The sequence below is a fragment of the Ascaphus truei genome, chromosome 4, assembly GCF_040206685.1.
Source record: "Ascaphus truei isolate aAscTru1 chromosome 4, aAscTru1.hap1, whole genome shotgun sequence".
Taxonomy (NCBI): Eukaryota; Metazoa; Chordata; class Amphibia; order Anura; family Ascaphidae; genus Ascaphus; species Ascaphus truei.
This window is the reverse complement of record NC_134486.1, coordinates 213,543,050-213,564,857: the sequence shown is the minus strand read 5'-3', so window position 1 is coordinate 213,564,857 and position 21,808 is coordinate 213,543,050. Positions and strand designations below refer to the sequence as shown.

General features: G+C 45.3%; 1 protein-coding gene across 4 annotated transcripts in view; it reads left to right on the top strand.

The window, feature by feature from the left end:
- The window catches only part of SDCCAG8 (SHH signaling and ciliogenesis regulator SDCCAG8), a 321,942-nt gene that overhangs the window by 122,782 nt on the left and 177,352 nt on the right, over positions 1-21,808 (top strand). For all 4 annotated transcript variants that reach the window (XM_075596833.1, XM_075596835.1, XM_075596834.1 and 1 more), the window contains exon 13: positions 6,371-6,513. In XM_075596833.1, the coding sequence (XP_075452948.1) occupies positions 6,371-6,513 (143 nt within the window). The remainder of the gene's footprint in view (positions 1-6,370; positions 6,514-21,808) is intronic.

Genomic DNA, 21,808 nt, shown 5'->3' with positions numbered 1-21,808 from the left:
AACTCGGCTTTAAATGCCGGGTAATCTTGGGTAAGGTCAGAACGTCGCTGTTACGCCGGTGCTGCCCGCAGACCAGACCCGTTCCTTTCACTGAGGTGAGGAACGTATAGAAGCACGCACCCGCAGTAAAGGGAGCGTGTCCGGAGTGTGGTGATTTGGCGTTGCCAGGCCAGGTGTTATTTAGCTAGCAATACTTGCCGGTACCGGTGTAGAAATGCCGTTGTCGTTGCCGTTAGCCAAAGTCTGGGATTGGAGAATTCCGGAAGGTCGTTTGTCCAAGCAGGGGTCGAGAGCCAGAGAGAGACGTCCGCCAAGCCAAGTCGTAACCTGAGAGAATAAGAGAGAAAACGCCAGAGTAGTAATCCAAGTGAAAACTATGTCGAGCAATGAATGAAAGGAAGGACTGGCATTATAAAGTGTGGCTGACCAATCAGAAGTGAAGGCAGACCTGGAGGACTGCGTGGAGCCATCCTGGATAGGTTCCCTTGATTGGCAGGCAGGTGAGACTTTTGTCTTGACAGGAGATCTTATTCCTGTGTTGGGGGCGGGTCTTCACTGCCAGAGCAGTGAATAAATTAACTTCGCCCGGCGCGCACTGTTCAGGCGCGCGCCCGGGCAACATGGCGGCCGCGTGAGGTACTGCTGGGAGACAGGGATGCCGAGGACGACGGGGAACCCCCAGAACCGCCGGAGGTGAGTGGCGCTGGCGAGGGACGCGCGCCACGGCAGCAGGGGTGAATATAGGAGCAGAGGAACCAGGGCGCGGACGCCGCGATCCCTGATTCCTCACAGTACCCCCCCCCCTCAGGATCGGCCTCAGGACGATCCTTCCATGGTTTTGATGGAAAGAGTTTTGAGATGGATGTTCTTGGATGATAGCCAAACCTTGTCTCCGATCTTGTAATTAGGTGCCGGACGACGGTGACGATCAGCCTGGTTCTTGGAAGACAATGATGCTTTTTGTAGTGCGGATTGGATTCTGAACCAAGAGTCCTGTAAGAGGGCAATGTGCTCGTCTACGGCTGGTATTCCAGAGGAATTTTTAGAAATAGGTAGACGAGCCGGATGGAATCCATAGTTGATGAAGAAGGGGGTCTCGCGGGTAGACTCATTCCTGGAAGAATTAAAGGCGAACTCAGCCCAGATAAGTAATTCTGCCCAGTCATCCTGAGAATTCGAGACGAAGCACCTTAAGTATTTCTCGAGGGATTGATTAACTCTCTCGGTCTGTCCGTTAGATTGAGGGTGATAACCAGAAGAGAAGGAAGATGAGATACCCAGTCTCTTGGTGAAATTTCTCCAGAACTTGGAGACGAACTGTGAACCCCGATCAGACACGATGGATATGGGAATCCCATGGATCCGAAAAATCTCTTTGGAGAAAATATCAGCTAGGGCAGGTGAGGAGGGTAAACCTTTGAGAGGAATAAAGTGTGCCATCTTGGAAAACCGATCCACTACCACAAGAATGGTATTCATGCCATTCGACTTTGGCAACTCCACAATAAAATCCATCGATATGTGGGACCAGGGACGTTCCGGAATAGGTAAAGGTAAGAGGAGACCCTGCGGTTTCTGACGAGGAGTCTTGTTCCGTGCACATACCGGACAAGACCGAGTAAATTAAAAAATGGTCTTTGCCATATTGGGCCACCAGAAAGTGCGACGGATGAGGTCCAACGTCTTCTTGAATCCAGGATGTCCCGCCGAGCGGGCGGCATGTCCCCAATCCAGTATTTCAGGAATGAATTTGGGTTCCACGTACAAGGAGTCTTTAGGAACAACCAGACCGATCGGGAGATTCTCTTGAGATTTGATGATCCTCTCCAGATTCTTGAATGCTATAGCTGCTAAGATTCTTTGTTTAGGAAGGATGGACTCGGTGGTTTTTTCTGATCTCTCTTCCGAAGAGTATTGCCGGGAGAGAGCATCCGCTTTGACGTTCTTAGTGCCAGGAATATATGAGAGCACAAAATTAAATCTAGGGAAAAAAAGCGACCAGCGAGCTTGGCGGGGACCTAAACGACGGCATTCTCAATATACAATAAGTTTTTATGGTCCGTGAGAATAGTGAATGGCTCTTTAGACCCCTCCAGAAGATTTCTCCATTCTTGAAGAGCCAACTTGACGGCCAGAAGTTCCCTATTGCCCACGTCATAATTTCTCTCTGCAGAGGAGAATTTTTTGGAGAAAAACCCGCAAGGATGAAGTTTATCCTGGGAAGAAAATTTCTGCGACAGAACTGCCCCAGCCCCACAGTCCGAAGCGTCAACCTCTAAGGTGAAGGGGAAATTCGTGTTAGGGTGTCGAAGGATGGGAGCAGAGACAAAAGTTTGTTTCAGTGTCTCGAATGCCGTGACAGCCTCTGGAGACCAAGATGAAGGGTCTGCACCTTTTTTGGTCAGTGCCGTGATAGGAGCGACAATGGTAGAAAAGTTGCGGATAAACTTCCGGTAATAGTTAGAAAAACCTAAAAACCGTTGAATAGATTTGAGGGAATTGGGTTGTGGCCAATCCACGACGGCCTTTAGCTTCTCTGGATCCATGGCCAAACCTTTGTTGGAGATGATGTATCCGAGAAAGGAAGTGGTAGACTGATGAAAAATGCATTTCTCCATTTTAGCAAACAACCGGTTCTCTCGGAGGCGTGAAAGCACAAACTTCGTATGGATGATATGATCCTGTAAGTTTTGAGAAAAAATAAGGATGTCATCCAGGTATACAATGACAAATCGATTAAGAACGTCCCGAAAGATGTCATTGATGAAGTCCTGAAAAACTGCCGGTGCGTTGCATAACCCGAAGGGCATCACTAGATATTCGTAGTGTCCGCTACGGGTGTTGAAGGCAGTCTTCCATTCATCGCCCTCCCGGATGCGGATGAGGTTGTATGCCCCACGAAGATCCAGTTTAGTAAAGAGATTGGCCCCCTGAAGTCTATCAAAGAGTTTGGAAATGAGTGGGAGTGGATAACGATTCTTCACCGTGATATGGTTCAGACCCCGGTAATCAATACATGGTCTGAGGGTACCATCTTTCTTTTTGACAAAGAAGAATCCAGCCCCCGCAGGAGAATTGGAATGACGTATGAAGCCCCGCTTTAGATTCTCACGAATATATTCGTCCATAGCTTCAGTCTCGGGCAACGAGAGAGGATAAGATTTGGCTTTAGGCAAGGTATAACCAGGTACCAGATCAATCGGACAATCGTAGGAACGATGAGGAGGTAGAAGTTCGGACTGTGTCTTGCTGAAAACGTCCAAGAATTCGGCGTATGGAGAAGGTAACTCCCTCAGAGAACTGGATATGTTGGCTAATAGAAAGGATGGTTGCTTGATAGAGAAAGAAGGTTCCTCTGACCTTGACCTCCAGTTAATAGGGTTAGGAGAAACCCAATCGATGAGTGGATTATGCTTCTGTAACCAGGGCAAGCCAAGCGTGATAGGTGTTCCCGGGGCATGAAGCGTACCTGAAGGCGCTGATCCATACGAGTAGCCAGGGAGATGAGATCCTCCAGTGACTCTGGCCTGGTGTGAGAAGCAAGTTCATCCTTCAGAGACTCCGATAGACCTTTCCAGAAGACGGCGACTAAGGCCTCCTGACCCCAATGAGTCTCAGCTGCTATAGTTCTGAATTCCAAGGCGTATTGGCCCACAGGCCGACGTCCCTGTGTAAGCTCTAGCAGGGTATCAGAAGCAGTCTCTTGACGTGCGGGGGTATCAAAAACCTGTCGAAAGTCCCGTCTGAAGGCCGCGTAATCGCGGGTAATATCAGGGCGTAGTTCCCAGATCGGAGAGGCCCATGCCAGTGCATTACCTCTGAGCAGACTATATACACGTAGGCTACCTTTTTCCGGTCAGTAGCATACAGCTGCGGAGCCATCTCAAACTGGATCTCGCACTGGTTGAGAAAGCCACGACAGGCGTGTGGATCCCCTGCGTAGGGCCTTGGAGCCGGAATTTTCGGAACTAAAAATGAAGTGGAAGATAAGTCAGGCTGCGCCGGGGGTGCAGCCGCAGGCGGTGCCTGTAAAGGCCGGTCCAATACCTGCTGGGAGAGGAGAGCCACTTGATCCGTTAAGGCCTGTATTTGTTGGTACATGGCCGTCATCATAGAGTCCACAGTCTGGTCTGCGTCTTGTGGGCTCGACATAATGTTACGCCGGTGCTGCCCGCAGACCAGACCCGTTCCTTTCACTGAGGTGAGGAACGTATAGAAGCACGCACCCGCAGCAAAGGGAGCGTGTCCAGAGTGTGGTGATTTGGCGTTGCCAGGCCAGGTGTTATTTAGCTAGCAATACTTGCCGGTACCGGTGTAGAAATGCCGTTGTCGTTGCCGTTAGCCAAAGTCTGGGATTGGACCTTCCGGAAGGTCGTTTGTCCAAGCAGGGGTCGAGAGCCAGAGAGAGACGTCCGCCAAGCCAAGTCGTAACCTGAGAGAATAAGAGAGAAAACGCCAGAGTAGTAATCCAAGTGAAAACTATGTCGAGCAATGAATGAAAGGAAGGACTGGCATTATAAAGTGTGGCTGACCAATCAGAAGTGAAGGCAGACCTGGAGGACTGCGTGGAGCCATCCTGGATAGGTTCCCTTGATTGGCAGGCAGGTGAGACTTTTGTCTTGACAGGAGATCTTATTCCTGTGTTGGGGGCGGGTCTTCACTGCCAGAGCAGTGAATAAATTAACTTCGCCCGGGCAACATGGCGGCCGCGTGAGGTACTGCTGGGAGACTGGGATGCCGAGGACGACGGGGAACCCCCAGAACCGCCGGAGGTGAGTGGCGCTGGCGAGGGACGCGCGCCACGGCAGCAGGGGTGAATATAGGAGCAGAGGAACCAGGGCGCGGACGCCGCGATCCCTGATTCCTCACAGTCGCTCCCAAACCGGGGAAGCCCAAGCCAGGGCGCTGCCAGTGAGGAGGTTATAAATGTAGGCTACCTTCTTGCGATCAGTATTGTAGAGATGGGGGGCCATTTCAAACTGCACCTCACACTGGTTTAGGAAACCCCTACAATCTTGCGGTTTACCTGCATAAGGCTTGGGGGGAGGAATCCTTACATCTGAGCTGCTAACTGCGCTTGCGGAGTGGGGGCTTACATCTGGCGGGGTCGCGGTCGGTACCCTGTCTGAGAGTACTGCGACCTGGCGTGTAAGTGCCACAATTTGGTCCGCCATGGACTGGTTTTGCTGAAGCAGATTGGAGAGAAACTGTTGAAGTTCGGTCTGGTCTGCGTCTTGTGGGCTCGACATAATGTTACGCCGGTGCTGCCCGCAGACCAGACCCGTCACCTGAGCTGAAGGGGGAAGTGTTAATACACGCACCCGCAGCAAAGGGAGCGTGTCCGGAGTGTGGTATGAAGCGTTGCCATGCCAGGTGTAGTAAGGTAGACAATACTTGCCGGTACCGGTTGTAGAGATAGAGTGAAGGGTGCCTCGCCGAAGTCAGGGAGTGGAGAGTGGAGATAGGTCGTTGTCCAAGCCGTGTTCAAGGGGTTACCAGAGTGAGCGTTGTCCAAGGAGTGCCGAGATCGAGAGCCAGAGGGGGTAGTCGTACAAGCCGCGTCAGAACCTGTGAAAACACTGAGAGAATCCAGAAGTACTTCCATACAGAGAATATGTCGAGCAAAGACTGAGAGCAGAGAAGAGCTAGATAAAGCAGGAAGGTCCAATTAGGAACGGACGCGGGACAGGAAGAGCTACAGGGAGACACTGCAGATTGGTGCAGGCATAACAGGCCAGGTGAGTCTTGTTTGTAACCTGAGTATGCCCGTGCAGTGTGCGGGGGCGGAGCCTGAGGTCCGGGGGACGGGAAGAAGAGTGTGCAGACTGAGCGTGCTCCGTAACTCGTGTACGCGCGTGAACCGAGCCAGTGGATGGTGCAGGTGTGCGTGCAAGTGTGCATGCAGGAGGGCGTGGGCGCGCCCGGCGCTGAGCAGAGGAATCGCCGAGGGGAGTGATCCCGCGACGGCGGCAGGAGCAAGGAGCCGTGGAGGCCGGTAAGGCAGGTTTGTTTTGTGTGTCCAGGGACTCCCTGCGGGAAGGGGGTGCTCTGTGTGAAGGAGCGTGGAGAACGCCGATTCCTGACACCTTGCTCGTGAGAGCTCACAGCTTCCTTTAGTTAAAAATAAAATGTTTAATATTTAATTAAAAGAAAACTTGACTAAATATGCTAAGCAAAGTAACATAATGGATGGTATACATTTATTTGTATTTTTATTCATTTCATAAATTGTCCAATACTAACAAAAATATTATGTCTGTTAAACTGTATTGTAAATCTTCAGAAGTTTATTTGACTGTATTTAACGTTTTTTTGTTTGCTGTGAACAGTCAGATTTTTTATTTAATTTATTTATTGTTGTTCGTTAAAGGAAATAGAAAAACTCTGGCTACAACTGATTGAAAACAAGCAACGTATGGAACAAGCCCAGCAGGATGCAACAAGAGCCAAAGATGAGTGCCTGAGACTGACAGAACTGCTGGGAAAATCTGAGCACCAACTGCACCTCGCCAGGTACCCTTAATCCTACAACATGCCATCGCACCAATTTCATCCTGCTAATTTCTTGCCATGAGCTTCTGAACAGTTGTTACAGCTATTCGTAGGTTATAAAAATTGTGAAAACAATGTCTTGTGAGGAACAAGAAGAAAAGAGCCCATATACTCAGCCCTCAATATCCAGGTAAGTGATTTATAATGTAACTTTTAATAGTGAATAATAATAAAATAATATTGGACAAAGACAAGGCGTAAGTAATAAACAAAAAACACAAAATATAACTAATCTAATTCCTGATAATCAAGGAACAAGAGTAGTGACTCCTGGCTATAATGGTATAATATATAGATCCGGGTCTGTCGCTCGGAAAGGAGACAAGTCGCTCGGAAATATAAAATATCATTTCCCAACAGTAGATTAATTGGGGTCAGCGTTCCGACGTCCAAATAGTGATTCCTTCACAAATTATTGAACCTATTATTCGTGCAGCATAAGTTGTGAAACTATAGTTAGCTGCTATGGAAGGGAGAGGTGCATAGGGGGAGCCTCTATAATCGATAGTGTGCAGCGTGTTCAGCACATATTATATTAGACTGCCCTAAGACTTAATACAAAAGGGTAGTATAAACTTGCTTCCTTGAGAGTTGGTAGGGCAAAGTAGTAATAGATTTTAGTGGGTAGGTGTAGCACCCGATCCAACCTTTGATAAGACCGTTACACCATCGCATATAAGCCTGTCACTGGAGACCAGGAATTTACACTTTTAAACCGGGATCATATAACTGAGTAAAACCAAGAAGTAAAACAAATTGCGATTTATTCCTTTGAAACAGACATACACACAATGGATTACAATATACAGGAGAAAACACACGTACTGGGTGTCTGGGCTACAAAACTAAACGTTCCTAGTCGAAATAGTCCATAAAACAAAGTCTTTAGGTTGACCGGGACTCAACCCGAAAAGTCCTGAAACTCAAATCGGCATGAAGTTCCTGACGTCACCACTGTATCTCTTCCGGAGATGCCAAAATCCCTTGACCGGGAGACAGTACAGTACCAAACGTCCTGGTACTCTTTTTGGCGTGTAGTTCCAAATGCGACTGCTACGTTCTCTTTTCAGAACTTGAAATGTGGGACTTCGAAAAGTTCTTGCTTTGAAATTTCTGAAGCCGGCTCGCATCTATTTCTCCAAGAGCATCTTTTGGTAAGTTCAAATTTGCCGCTGCTGTCGTGGCGGATAGAATCTGAGGCCTGTATTGGCTGCTGGGTTTCTTATAGTATTTCAGATTCATTCATGAAATACTACAGCCAATCCGAGCCTTGGAACTTTACAACCAGCCAATCAGAGGGCTGACAGTCTTCCGAAGCCTGGATAGCGGTACTTCTGAATGCAACAAGGGCATGCGCGAGTTTGCCACCTTAGCCACTTGTTATTCAGAAGCCACCCGCTGGGTTAGGTGCCTCCAAATCTGGGAAGGCAAATGCTAGCCGCGATGGCTGGCATGGTTTCCCGGGTGAGGGTACTCCACCTAACCATCCTGCCCAAATGGTTTTAACACCTCTGGCAGCATCTGTGACTTTGAAATACGGGCCTATCCCCCCTCAGAGTACCGTCTTTGAATGTCCCAGCTTATAAGTATAATGCATTTACAAACATCTCAGTTTAATAAAAAATATACTTTTACACTTTTTACTTTGTCCAAGTCTTTTGGGCTGTGAGGGGTAGAATAGGACCATATACTTTTAATCCCACTAGCCATATCCCTCATACACTGTAAACCTGAGTTAGACTGCAAAACCTTATAGCCACATTGGCTATTAAACATTTTATGAAACATAAAAAATAGTCCTACAGTGAAATGAAAAGATGCTTAGCTTCAATCTCAGCACTGTAGCTCCTTCCCTTAAGGAAACCTAATTTTCTTTAGAACTAAAAAATGCTTAGGCACACTCCCAGGACTGTATCTCTTTCATTTACTGAAACTTGGACTTAGGGTTCATAAAACTTCACAACTTAATATATAGTTAGAGAAACCCCCCAGAACCTCTATACTGATTCTGGGGTACCTGGGCATATACTGGGGAATCTCACTATCTTAGGGACCCTTGACAGCACCCGGATATACAAATCCTTATGCCCTCATTTACCTCTCTGGTCTGTGCTGAAGCAGGGAAACCTGGCGGTGAGTCGCGTAACTGTTTTAAAGGGAGGACTTTGACCGGAGTGATGTGCCTATATGTCCCCGGGAATATGACCTGATTCCCGTATACATTTTTGGGGTGGCCAGCAACTCTGGACCCCTTCTACCTAGACACATTCTGACAACACTTTCACCGCACAGTGCACACAGAAACTCGGGGCCTGAGAATCACCACTGGTTAGCACTCCTGGAAAGGTAAAACACACATAACATCTTTATTGTCATACAATACATTCATTGCAGGTACAATACACAGGTTGAAGAGCTGACACTCTAAAACCTGAAACAGGGCTCAGAGGTAACCAGCCGGGCATAACACCTTTATTATAAGCTGTTGTGGTAAACCCGTTATGGGGTATATGTGACAGAGGGGGTAACCAGGCTTTATAATAAAGGTTAAGCCCACTTGGTTGCTCCTGAACGGTGTTTTGGGGGTCCTAGAGTGTCATCTCTTGGACCTGAGTATTGTGCAGGCATTACTGTACCATGTAATAAAATATGCGACAATTGCAATTTTTTATGTTTTACCATTTCCAGGAGTGCTAGAAAGTGGAGATGACCAGACTGTGAGTTTCAGGGTAGGTTTGATGGAGAAACTTCTTTCAGATTGCACCAATTTAGCGGGGTTCCAAAGTTACTGGAGACCCCAAAAATGTACCTGGGATTCAGGTTAGATTCCCGGCTACATTGAAGCACAGTGCTCCGGTCAAAACCCTACCATGAAAGCGTTCTTGCGACTCACCACTAGGAGGTCCTTCATCAGCATAGACCAGAAAATGTAAAAGGAGGCACAGGGATGCAAATGGTCCCTGAAATAGTCAAGGGGTCTGTAACAGGGGAGTTATCCCTGTTCAGGAAATGTGCCTCTAATCCAGCAGTGTGGTGGTTAACTGCTGGTAGTCAATTAACCAACACCACCTGGCTGATTAGGTTCCTTAGAAAAACCTCCCTTTGAGACAGGAAGGGAGATTGTGCCTGAGTCTCACAACTTGTGAGACTGACCATGGGGACAGATGTCTTGAGCCTGCCAGAAGAAATACTGTAGCAGAGCTGCTTGCAAGACACAGGGGAAACTTCTAAACCTGAATGCTGACAAAACCTAAGGAAAGGCAGCAACCCAGGAACAGAGAAGACTTTCCCTCCAACTACAAGGAACAGATAAGACTTTCCTTTATAAGACTTTTTGTATATCTGCTCATTTCATGATATATGTTTGGGGCTGGGAGACATGCTTATCTAAAGGGAGTTGTGGACTGCATAGATTTCACTAGAAATACTCCCAAGTGAATAGAAGTTTTGTTTGACCCCTTGTTTGGATGTTTTTCTGATGTTAAGGAAACAGGCGCAATAAGAGCCTTATTTAATTTCACCATACTGCACCGACACACTTTATTCGAGCAAATACCCAGTATGTACCTGGCAGATACCTGGAATGCGCCGCTCCTCACCTCTGACAAGCCCCGTTGCGTTTGCCTTCCCAGCCTGGGTTCATGCCTGGCTGACGGGCGGCTGATCTGTTAAATGATAATGATTAGGATTTAATAGGCTGCAATGCTTCGCGTGTCTACCAGATGGCATAAATTCATGAATTGTAATGCAGTATATATATATATACTGTGCAGTATTGCAGCCAGCAGGAATAAAATGCTTCAATCCCTGCTTGGAAAATACCTCAATGCACTCGGGCAGAAAACAGTCACAAACCTCAATACACCCGGGTATACCCGAATTCGTGGGACTAGCCGAGCTCGAATAAAGTGTGTCGCCAGTGTAACAAGTCTCCCTTGCATACCTGTGCATGCGTCCTCCTACAGGGTCCCTAATATAACAGCAGGGGCAGCCCAGTTCTTGCCTAGGTCACCTTAACTCTGGTATAAGGTGTTTAGGGGATACTCCAGCCAAGAATAAGGAGGAGAGCGTTTTATTAAAATAAGTATATTTGCAGAGTGTCAAGGATGTGGCAGGGGAAGAAAAACAGGTTGGTTTCCCCTCCATCCCTCCCACCAAAAGGACTTAGGATATTTTTAATAAAGTGTATCAAGCATGTTAGTATGGTTTCCTGGCTCTGGTATAGGGGTTCAAGGATGCTACAGTCATTTATAAAACTGAGCAGGATTTTATTAAGATAAGGCTGTGAGAGTTTTAGAAGTAAAGTTAAAATGTATAATAGTATATTTTATTAAGCAGCAGTGTTTTAAAATATGTTTGACTTTATACATGAAACGTAAGGCAGGGTCTTTCATCTCAGGGACAAAGGGGGGCCTATGGCTACCACAGCTTTGGTGCCAGTGAGTCTAATCCTAGGTCCGTAGATCAAAGTGCCGCTAGCTGCCAGGGGTGTGAAAGCCATTTAAATAAGATGGTTGTGTGAAGACAGGCCATCCTGGCAAACAGTCACCTCCCTAGACAGAGAGGCACCTAGGGGCTGCATGACAAATAGGCAAGATGGCGTTTTTCACACATACTCCTTTGCCATGCTGAAGCTCAGATGCCAGGTTTCACAAACCTGGCAAAGTGTGTGAGTGACTAGAGATGAAGTTCCCACGCTGCGGATTGGCTGTAATACTACGTGGATGACTTTGTAATGGTTATAAAAAAGTGAGCAACCAGCCCAGAGAGTAGTTTTTCCCCAGTGATTCAATGTGTGTTCCAAGATTTCCAAGGTCCAAAGTGTGTATCCTTCACGGAGGGGTTGGACCAACCCAAAGAAGCCTTGCGGAGACAGCAAGGAAACAGCTACAGGACTTTAAGCAGAAAAGCTTCTAAGTCACACTTTCAGTACCATTTGGAGTGGACTATTTAAAAACTTTATTTCAACTAGGAAAGTCAGTTTGTCAACCCCAAACCCCCAGTAAGTGTATTTTTCTTCTGCCTATTGTAATCCAATGTGTGTTCACAATTTATTTTACTTATTGGCTTTTCTCAGTGATATGATCCCTGTATAAATGTGTAAGTACCTGGTCCCCCGTGACCGTATAGTGTGTCTATATTGCTCTTGTTTCTACATAGTCACATACTGTATATGTGATCAATAGGTAAACAATCAGGTTGTTACATGCCCTATAATAGATAGTATGCAGCAAAAAAAACCAGAGAAGCCCAAAGCTACATCCAATATAACAAAAATACACAGTGAAATACATATATATATATATATATATATATATATATATATATATATATATATATATATATATATATATACCTATATATCTCTTGAAAAAGGGTCATTTAGTTAAACCCTTGGCTAAAGCATGTTAAGCCTGCAAGTCACTTCAAGGCATGACCAAATATTGCAGGTCCTAACACTAACTGATTAAAATTTTTATTTATCTCTATAATTAGAGGAAGAATGATCGCATTGTATCTGTCCCAACTAGCTGCATGAAAAAGACCTGCTTAATTGGAAAGTGGGGAGGGGCGAGCTTAAACCCTGTGAGGGAGGGACCACTAACCTCCAAAACAGCTGAGACCAGCTGGACAAAGTTAATAAACACACAGATACCCAGCAAGCTCTAAGAAACCCCAATTGTGATTCATGGAGGTGACTACTCCAAACTCCTCTTTAAAAGGATAGATCATATACCTGGGACCATCAGAAGAAGCAACTGGGACAGGGAACTATTACAACGTGTGTCCAAATGGATTTACACATTAGGTACCCTGTCACCACAGGGGTTAAACGAAGGATTTGTTTTTACATCATATATTTAGTCCACTTTATCTCCTTAGTCGGGGACTTATATGACATCCAGTATGCTCTTGCGCATTACTAATTTTATAATAGCGCTACACCTACTCTAAGTGAACATGATAAATATATACCAACTCATCCTATCACGTGACAGGTATTTTTTATTGTGAAATACAAAACTAACTAAAAAACTCTCTACCAGCGCTTGATCCAAGTGATGAACTAATTGATGTGATAACAACAATAGTGTGATTACAATGTGATTACATATGCAGCCAAGGGGGCAATAAACAATAGATTGTTCCAATCCAATACCAAAAAATACAAATACAAAGAATGTCCCCGGCGCAAAGTGTGGTGATGATAATTACAGTACCATATCAAAAGACAGTCCTGGTTGAAAAGTCAGTCCTGATGGTAGAAAGTTTCATCAACAATTTGAGGTAGATTTTCCTCTGGACGTAGTCTCCTTACAATGTCTGCAAATACAGATAGAGAAAAAACACCATTGCGCAGTATATAGACTCAATTGCCCCAACCTGAAGAGGAAAATCCCTACTTACAGGATATTCTCTTGTTCGTTCGAGGGAGAGAATCTGTTCTTTGGCTCTCTTCCTCCACCTTGATCTCCTACGGACCCCTCGTGGTTTCTAAAGTGGCTCTCTTCAACTCGGTCTTTGTTGTCCCAGGAGCAGCATACACCGCAACAGCCGTGGTTGGAGAAAATTGAAAGACAGCCTAGTGTACTCCGCAAATTTTATTTAACAATATTAAAAAGCAGCAATGTTACACTCACATTTTGCGAGGGCAAACATGCCGCTCAAGAATGCCGTCCGCAGCTTGTGTCCGCACAGTGGTGTGTTGTTCCACGAGGTCGCGCGCCGACCGATGACGTCAGTAGCGCAGCGCCCGGAGTTCTCCCCACACCACGAGATGCAACACAGGTGACGGCTGTCGATGTGCACTGTACTAGGCTCCTCCTCCCTAGGAGAGGAGCCTAGTACAGTGCACGTCGCCAGCCATCACCTGTGTTGCATCTCGTGGTGTGGGGAAAACTCCGGGCGCTGCGCTACTGACGTCATCGGTCGGCGCGCGACCTCGTGGAACAACACACCTCTGTGAGGACACAAGCTGCGGACAGCATTCTTGAGCGGCATGTTTGCCCTCGCAAAATGTGAGTGTAACATTGCTGCTTTTTAATATTGTTAAATAAAATTTGCGGAGTACTTTAGGCTGTCTTTCAATTTTCTCCAACCACGGCTGTTGCTGTGTATGCTGCTCCTGGGACAACAAAGACCGAGTTGAAGAGAGCCACCTTAGAAACCACGAGGGGTCCGTAGGAGATCAAGGTGGAGGAAGAGAGCCAAAGAACAGATTCTCTCCCCCGAACGAACAAGAGAATATCCTGTAAGTAGGGATTTTCCTCTTCAGGTTGGGGCAATTGAGTCTACATACTGCGCAATGGTGTTTTTTCTCTATCTGTATTTGCAGACATTGTAAGGAGACTACGCCCAGAGGAAAATCTACCTCAAATTGTTGATGAAACTTTCTACCATCAGGACTGACTTTTCAACCAGGACTAGTATGGTACTGTAATTATCATCACCACACTTTGCGCCGGGGACATTCTTTGTATTTGTAGGTATTTTTTATTACTGATTTATACAGAATAGTGGTCAGTAGAGTGTGAATAGAATTTCATTTATACATGCTCTATTTTATCATCTTTTAGACTCATCCCACCTCCCAGCAACCTTTGGGGTTTCTCTGCACTGATAAGCTTCTGGTCCCAATTGATACTATATCTCTTTAGTACAATATATTAGTGGTAATATGTACTGTTCTAACTGCCTCCTGTCATTTACAAAATATTGCATACCTGTAATATGACTCCTGAACCGCGTATATTAGTGGGACTGGCGTTTGAAACGCACCCGATGTTGGGTATTTAAACAGGATCTCTCCGTAAGGCGGGGCCACCTTTACAAAGCGTCATCTGCCGCGAAATCTACGTCGGCGCGTTGCCATTACGTTACGTCCTTGTGTGTATCTGTAGAGGGGAGGGTGATGAGTTCTTAGATACAAGTGAAACATTATACTAAATTTGAGTATTGACTTTCCTAGTCCTAAGTTACAGTGTAACTATCATGGCATCTCTATGAGAGAGCGGTTACAATCATACCTACAGTAGTCCACGCTAGCCGGCTTGTTCACCGGATCGGCAAGTGGTACTCTCTATAGCTCTACTACTCTTAACAGCTGATTATACTATAGCGCATTCAGGATTTGTGATCATATATTGATTACTACTACCAATGAGTAGTGCTCTAGTTTTAATGTTTCTCACAGTGCTATCTATTATAGTGCATGTAACAACTTGATTGTTTACCTATTGATCACATATATGTGACTATGAAGCAACAAGAGCAATATAGACACACTATACCCCATAACGGGTTCACCACAACAGCTTATAAGCGATGGTGTAACTGTCTTATCAAAGGTTGGATCGGATGCTACACCTACCCACTAAAATCTATTACTACTTTGCCCTACCAACTCTCAAGGAAGCAAGTTTATACTACCCTTTTGTATTAAGTCTAAGGGCAGTCTAATATAGTATGTGCTGAACACGTTGCACACTATCTATTATTGAGGCTCCCCCTACAGTATGCACCTCTTTTTCCAATCACAATATTGAAGCAGCCAACTATAGTTTCACAACTTATGCTGCACGAATAATAGGTTCAATAATTTGTGAAGGAATCACTATTTGGGCATCGGAACGCTGAACCCAATTAATCAACTAGTGGGAAATGATATTATACGTTTCCTTATGTGCTCTTATCTTTGCATATTTTAATAAACTCAAGCTGTTGATCTTTTCCTCCCCATGGAGGATTCTACTGTAAGTTCTTTTTGATTTAGCTCCTGGTACATATGGAGTAGAAAACTATGGAGTGACACAGATCTATGTATTATACCATTATAGCCAGGAGTCACTACTCTTGTTCCTTGATTATCAGGAATTAATTAGATTACAGTTATATTTTGTGTTTTTTGTTTGTTACTTACGTCTTGTCTTTGCCCAATATTATTTTATTATTATTCACTATTAAAAGTTACATTATAAATCACTTGATAGTGTGCAAAAAAACAGGCGCTTACCTCAGATTAGAAACAAAAGTGTGCTTACAGTGAAGCGGTCAATTCGACAATAGCTCTCTTACAAATACTTAGAGCAAACAGTAGGATCCCTTCAGCTTCAACCCCAGAAAAGGGTTAATCCAGAGCCCTTATAGAAACATGGGAACAAACAAACAATGGGGGAGCATGGGATTAGAAAGACATATACAATAATAATGGTGATGAATATTGACAGTAGTTCCAAAGGTGGGGGGCGGGTTGTAAATATAATAATACTTACACGGCCATGTGTAAGCAACCACAATTAGTGATCACCTCCTTGAGGGCGAGCTGTGCCTCTCCCAGGTAGATATAGCTGTATGTTGATAGGGTTAGGGGAAATGATATATAATCTATAAGGCTATACTCACACGGCCCTGTGTGAGCTGGTGTAGAAATTGGTTACTTTGGGGTTAAATTTAACCCATCCACATCTATTCGTCACGTAATGGGGGTTTTCTCCAGTATCCAGGGCAGCACGAAAATCAGTGCTAACTCCCAGGCGTCAGCCAGGCTCTCCCCCCAGGTGTTATGATGCGTGGGGGGGGGGGGAGGGGTTGGGTGATGAGAAAAACGAGTGAGGCACGGTTCCAGTTAAATATTCACAAGAAATCGCATTTATTAATTAAAACAGCAAAGGGACTCACATACATATATAATGGACCCCTGGCCTCCTCACGCAGTCCAGGATCGAGTTTGAGCAGCTTTGTGCGCCCTTCCCGCGTCCGGGGTGCAGGAAGAAAAACTATCCTGCTGGGCTGCAAACACTGCTCCACGGTCTGACTGCGGAAGCCTCCTTAGGTCAAAATCTTCTGGTGGTTTAGAGCAACGCGTTTCGTCGACACATCGACTTCCTCAGGCTCAAATAATGACGTTGCAGGGGTCTGGTGGCTTTTTATAGACCCTCTGGATGATTAAAGGATTGATTAAAGCTGATTTGTTGTTTCAAATTGAATTCAGCTTGGTTGTGTTGTTTTCAATGACATGGCATTGCATATATATGGAAAATCCTTTCTGTACATATTCTAACACACATATGTGCCTCTTGCTCACTTTCATACTAATATGAGTCTAAATATCTATATTGGTTTCATTAACCATGTTAAAATCATTAATCAAGCCTCCATTAAGGTAGGGATCAATGGAATAAACTATCACCCGATAGGGGTAAGGATTTAAGACAGTGTTTACTTATAATGTCTTAAGTATATAAATATATAATACAATACAATCTTTATACAAATATCTGTAAAATCATTAAATAGCCATTGTCACAAAATTCTCCATTAACTCTTTCATCATTAATTGATGGTCCTATTAGGTTACCAGCTTGCATTAATGTCATGTATACCCCCTAAGCATTTGGCATTGAATTTGGGCAAAGGATGATTTTAGCAAAGGTTCACCTATCTGCTTAAAACAGAACCAGTGAAACCGGTGTTCTACTTTTTACCCAAGATTCACAAAAACCGCCAGAAACCACCAGGCAGACCCATAATTTCGGGTATTGGTTCTCTGACACAGAACTTTTCAGAATATGTGGACATATACCTCCAGAAATACGCGACAAGTGCAAAAGACTATCTGAAAGACACAGTAGAGGTCCTGAGTTTACTATCAAAAACTACAATGGCAGGAGGACTATATATTAGTAACCTGTGACGTTACGTCTCTGTATACGTCAATCAGGCATGAGGATGGGTGTACAGCAGTGGCATCAGCTTTAGATAAAGACGCTTCAGTTCCACCAGAGCAGAAACGCTTTCTGTTAGATGGGATTAAATTCATCCTAACACATAACCTGTTCTGGTTCGATGGGTCAATGTTTTTGCAGAGGTGCGGGACCGCCATGGGGACCAGGTTTGCTCCCAGCTATGCTAATACCTTCATGGCACATTGGGAAGAGACCAACATTTGGTCTGGGAACCCATATGGAGCAAGTCTGGTCCTCTGGCGGAGATACATCGACGATGTGCTCATTGTTTGGCAGGGGAGTGAGGAGAGCCTCTGCCCCTTTTTGACGCATATTAACAACAATAGTGTCAACTTGAGTTTTACGTCTGAGATAAGTAAAGAAAGCATCAACTTCCTTGACTTAACCATCTACATTGAGGACAATGTGGTTAAAACCAAGACTTATTTCAAGGAAGTTGATGCCAACAATTTTCTGCTTAATAATAGCTGCCATCATCATAGATGGCTAAATAACATACCGTTCGGGCAATTTAGACGAATAAGGCAGAATTGTACGGAGGTTGAAATATATAAAGAACAAGCAGAAATTCTGGGAGCCAGATTTGGAGAAAGGCAGTACAAACTAGACGTAATTGAAGCAGCGCACTTGAGAGCCTTAGATTTAAACCAAGAACAATTGATGGTGCCAAAACAAAAAAAAGACAAAACAGATTTTATTGTACCATTTGTCACCAAATATAACAATGAGTCCCATAAAATTAAAATTTTTTTAGGGAAACACTGGCATGTGCTGTGCAAAGACCCAGTACTAAAAGATTATTTGCCAAAAACACCCCGCATAATTTTAAAAAAAGCAGAGAATATAAAAAGTAGACTGGTACCGAGTGTATATAGAAAAGAATCGGAAACCAAGGTTACTAATTGGCTACCGAAACCAATAGGATTTTTTAAGTGTTTTGAGTGCAAGGCCTGCAAACATGCAGTTACTGACGGAATACACTTCAGTTCAAATGTCACCAAAGAGGTCTTTAAGACCAAACAATTAATTAGTTGTAGAACGAACTACGTAGTGTATTTACTCCAGTGCCCATATGGATTGCAGTATGTGGGCCGGACCTCAAGAAGTCTTAGAGTCTGCATACTGGAACACTTGGGCAATATAAGAAGGGGCCTGACCACACATAGCGTGCCACTCCACTTTACACAACATCATGGGGGAGACCCCTCAGGACTACTCTGCAGAGGATTAGAGGTGGTTCCTGAGAACTGGAGAGGGGGAGATAGATTGAAACGTCTCCGACAGAGAGAGACGTTTTGGATATATCGTTTGAAATCTATGTCCCCAGCTGGTCTTAATGTCGACCTTGATATTGCAGCATTCAACTAAAAATATAAAAAGGCAACTGTGATTTTCTAGAGGTATAAGACATTTTCATAAGTGCCACATATATGTCTAACTATTTAAGAAGAGTGTTATACATTATAAAGTATCTAAACAAACTTTTTATTTGCGCTTGTTCTTTTCCTTTTTTTCTTTTCTTTTTTTCCAGACTCTTTTTCCGATCATTATGCATTTTTAAACATTTTTATGTATTTATGTAATTATTTATGTTTTAATGTATTAATAAGTAATTATTGAGTGTGTCGAGATTATCAATATATTTTAGAGAGTAATTACCTTGAATTTTTAGATTACACATGAGGTGTATATTATATGAATTTTAATTATTTTTTAGATTTTGAATATGATGTTTATAATGAACATAGCCCTTTGCTAAAATCATCCTTTGCCCAAATTCAATGCCAAATGCTTAGGGGGTATACATGACATTAATGCAAGCTGGTAACCTAATAGGACCATTAATTAATGATGAAAGAGTTAATGGAGAATTTTGTGACAATGGCTATTTAATGATTTTACAGATATTTGTATAAAGATTGTATTGTATTATATATTTATATACTTAAGACATTATAAGTAAACACTGTCTTAAATCCTTACCCCTATCGGGTGATAGTTTATTCCATTGATCCCTACCTTAATGGAGGCTTGATTAATGATTTTAACATGGTTAATGAAACCAATATACTGCTGCGGCCGAGTTTATTCGAGCATTTGCCCGTTCTCGGCCGCAGCAGTAGCCTGGCGCGCGCCGGAGGGTGACGGGCGCGCGCCGAAGCAGCGGAAGAGCGCCCTCCGATCGGGGCGCTCTCCCTCCCGCTGCCGGGTCCGCCGGGTCCCCCGGAACCCCCTGCCGCCGTCCCCCACATCGTGGGACACCAGGGCTCCCTCGGGGAGCCCTGGACGCGCGTGCAGGGGGCGCACGCTCCCGATGACGCGTGACCGCGCGTCTGTGACGCGCGGCACGCCGAGGGGCGGCCACTAGCAAGCCGGGAAATCTCCCGGCTTGCGGATCTGGCCGCAGTGCAATAAACTGTGTCGCCAGTGTAGATATTTAGACTCATATTAGTATGAAAGTGAGCAAGAGGCACATATGGGTGTTAGAATATGTACAGAAAGGATTTTCCATATATATGCAATGCCATGTCATTGAAAACAACACAACCAAGCTGAATTCAATTTGAAACAACAAATCAGCTTTAATCAATCCTTTAATCATCCAGAGGGTCTATAAAAAGCCACCAGACCCCTGCAACGTCATTATTTGAGCCTGAGGAAGTCGATGTGTCGACGAAACGCGTTGCTCTAAACCACCAGAAGATTTTGACCTAAGGAGGCTTCCGCAGTCAGACCGTGGAGCAGTGTTTGCAGCCCAGCAGGATAGTTTTTCTTCCTGCACCCCGGACGCGGGAAGGGCGCACAAAGCTGCTCAAACTCGATCCTGGACTGCGTGAGGAGGCCAGGGGTCCATTCTATATGTATGTCAGTCCCTTTGCTGTTTTAATTAATAAATGCGATTTCTTGTGAATATTTAACTGGAACCGTGCCTCACTCGTTTTTCTCATCACCCAACCCCTCCCCCCCCCCACGCATCATAACACCTGGGGGGAGAGCCTGGCTGACGCCTGGGAGTTAGCACAGATTTTCGTGCTGCCCTGGATACTGGAGAAAACCCCCATTATGTGACGAATAGATGTGGATGGGTTAAATTTAACCCCAAAGTAACCAATTTCTACACCAGCTCACACAGGGCCGTGTGAGTATAGCCTTATAGATTATATATCATTTTCCCTAAGCCTATCAACATACAGCTATATCTACCTGGGAGAGGCACAGCTCGCCCTCAAGGAGGTGATCACTAATTGTGGTTGCTTACACATGGCCGTGTAAGTATTATTATATTTACTACCCGCCCCCCACCTTTGGAACTACTGTCAATATTCATCACCATTATTATTGTATATGTCTTTCTAATCCCATGCTCCCCCATTGTTTGTTTGTTCCCATTATAAATCACTTACCTGGATATTGAGTGCTGAGTATATGGGCTCTTTTCTTCTTGTTCCTTACAAGACATTGTTTTCTATGCAATTCGCTCATAGCATCATATCTACAAATTTGACTTTAGCAAGAGCACTGGTTCCCCTTCCCCTCCCCTTCCCCCCCCCCCCCCTATAAAAATTGTAAGCAGCTTTCAGGCATGCTAACACGAAGGGAGAAGTTGCTAGATCTGGTTAGTGAAACACGTGTTAACGATACAGATACATATAGCAAGAAATAACTGATCATAGAATAATTGTTCTACAACGAGCAAATATTTTGATGATCCTTTCTCTTAGGCCTCGGTCCCGCTGCGCTCGTTGGCGCGGGCGGCAATGTAGCGAGTTCCCCACCAGCAGGGGAATCCTCGCGAGCCGGTCCCGGTCCCCACTGGCGGCACAGCTGACTACACGCTGTCGCGCGTCAGCCGTTGGAGACACCAGAGAATGGTGTTTTCTAGCTTTGACGCGTGACGTGTGTGGCTGTGAGCCAATGGGGAGGGGAGGCTTCGGGAGGAGGAGAGGCTTCGGGGAGCGGGGAGGAGTGTGGAGTGAAAGCAGGTGAGTGCCTTTCTCTGTGTGTGTGCCTGTCTGTGTGTGTATGTGTGTGCCCGAGTGCGTGAGTGCCTGCCTCTGTCTGTGTGTGTGTGTGTGTGTGTGTGTGTGTATGAGTGCGTGAGTGCCTGCCTGTGTATGAGTGCGTGAGTGCCTGCCTGTGTGTGCGCGCGTGTGTGTGTATGAGTGCGTGAGTGCCTGCCTGTGTGTGTGTGTGCGCGTGTGTGTGTGTGTGTATGAATGAGTACTGCGTGTGTGTGTTTAAACTTACTTTCCAGCTCCAGCCCGAGTCCGTGGAGGGAGGGGGGGGAGAGTAGCGGGTCCCTCCGCTCAAGCCACGCCCCCCCTCCCTGTCAAACCGCCCACCACCCGCCCACCTCCCGCTCCGGCTCCCGCTCCCTACAGACCGCATATCGCGGTCTGTGTATCTCAGCGCACCGCCTGTCAGCAGTGCGGGTGCGCTGACTCTGGGAGCGGGGCCTTAGCCTTAAGCAGGAGAAAGTGGTGGTAATAAATTATGTAAATTTTATTTTC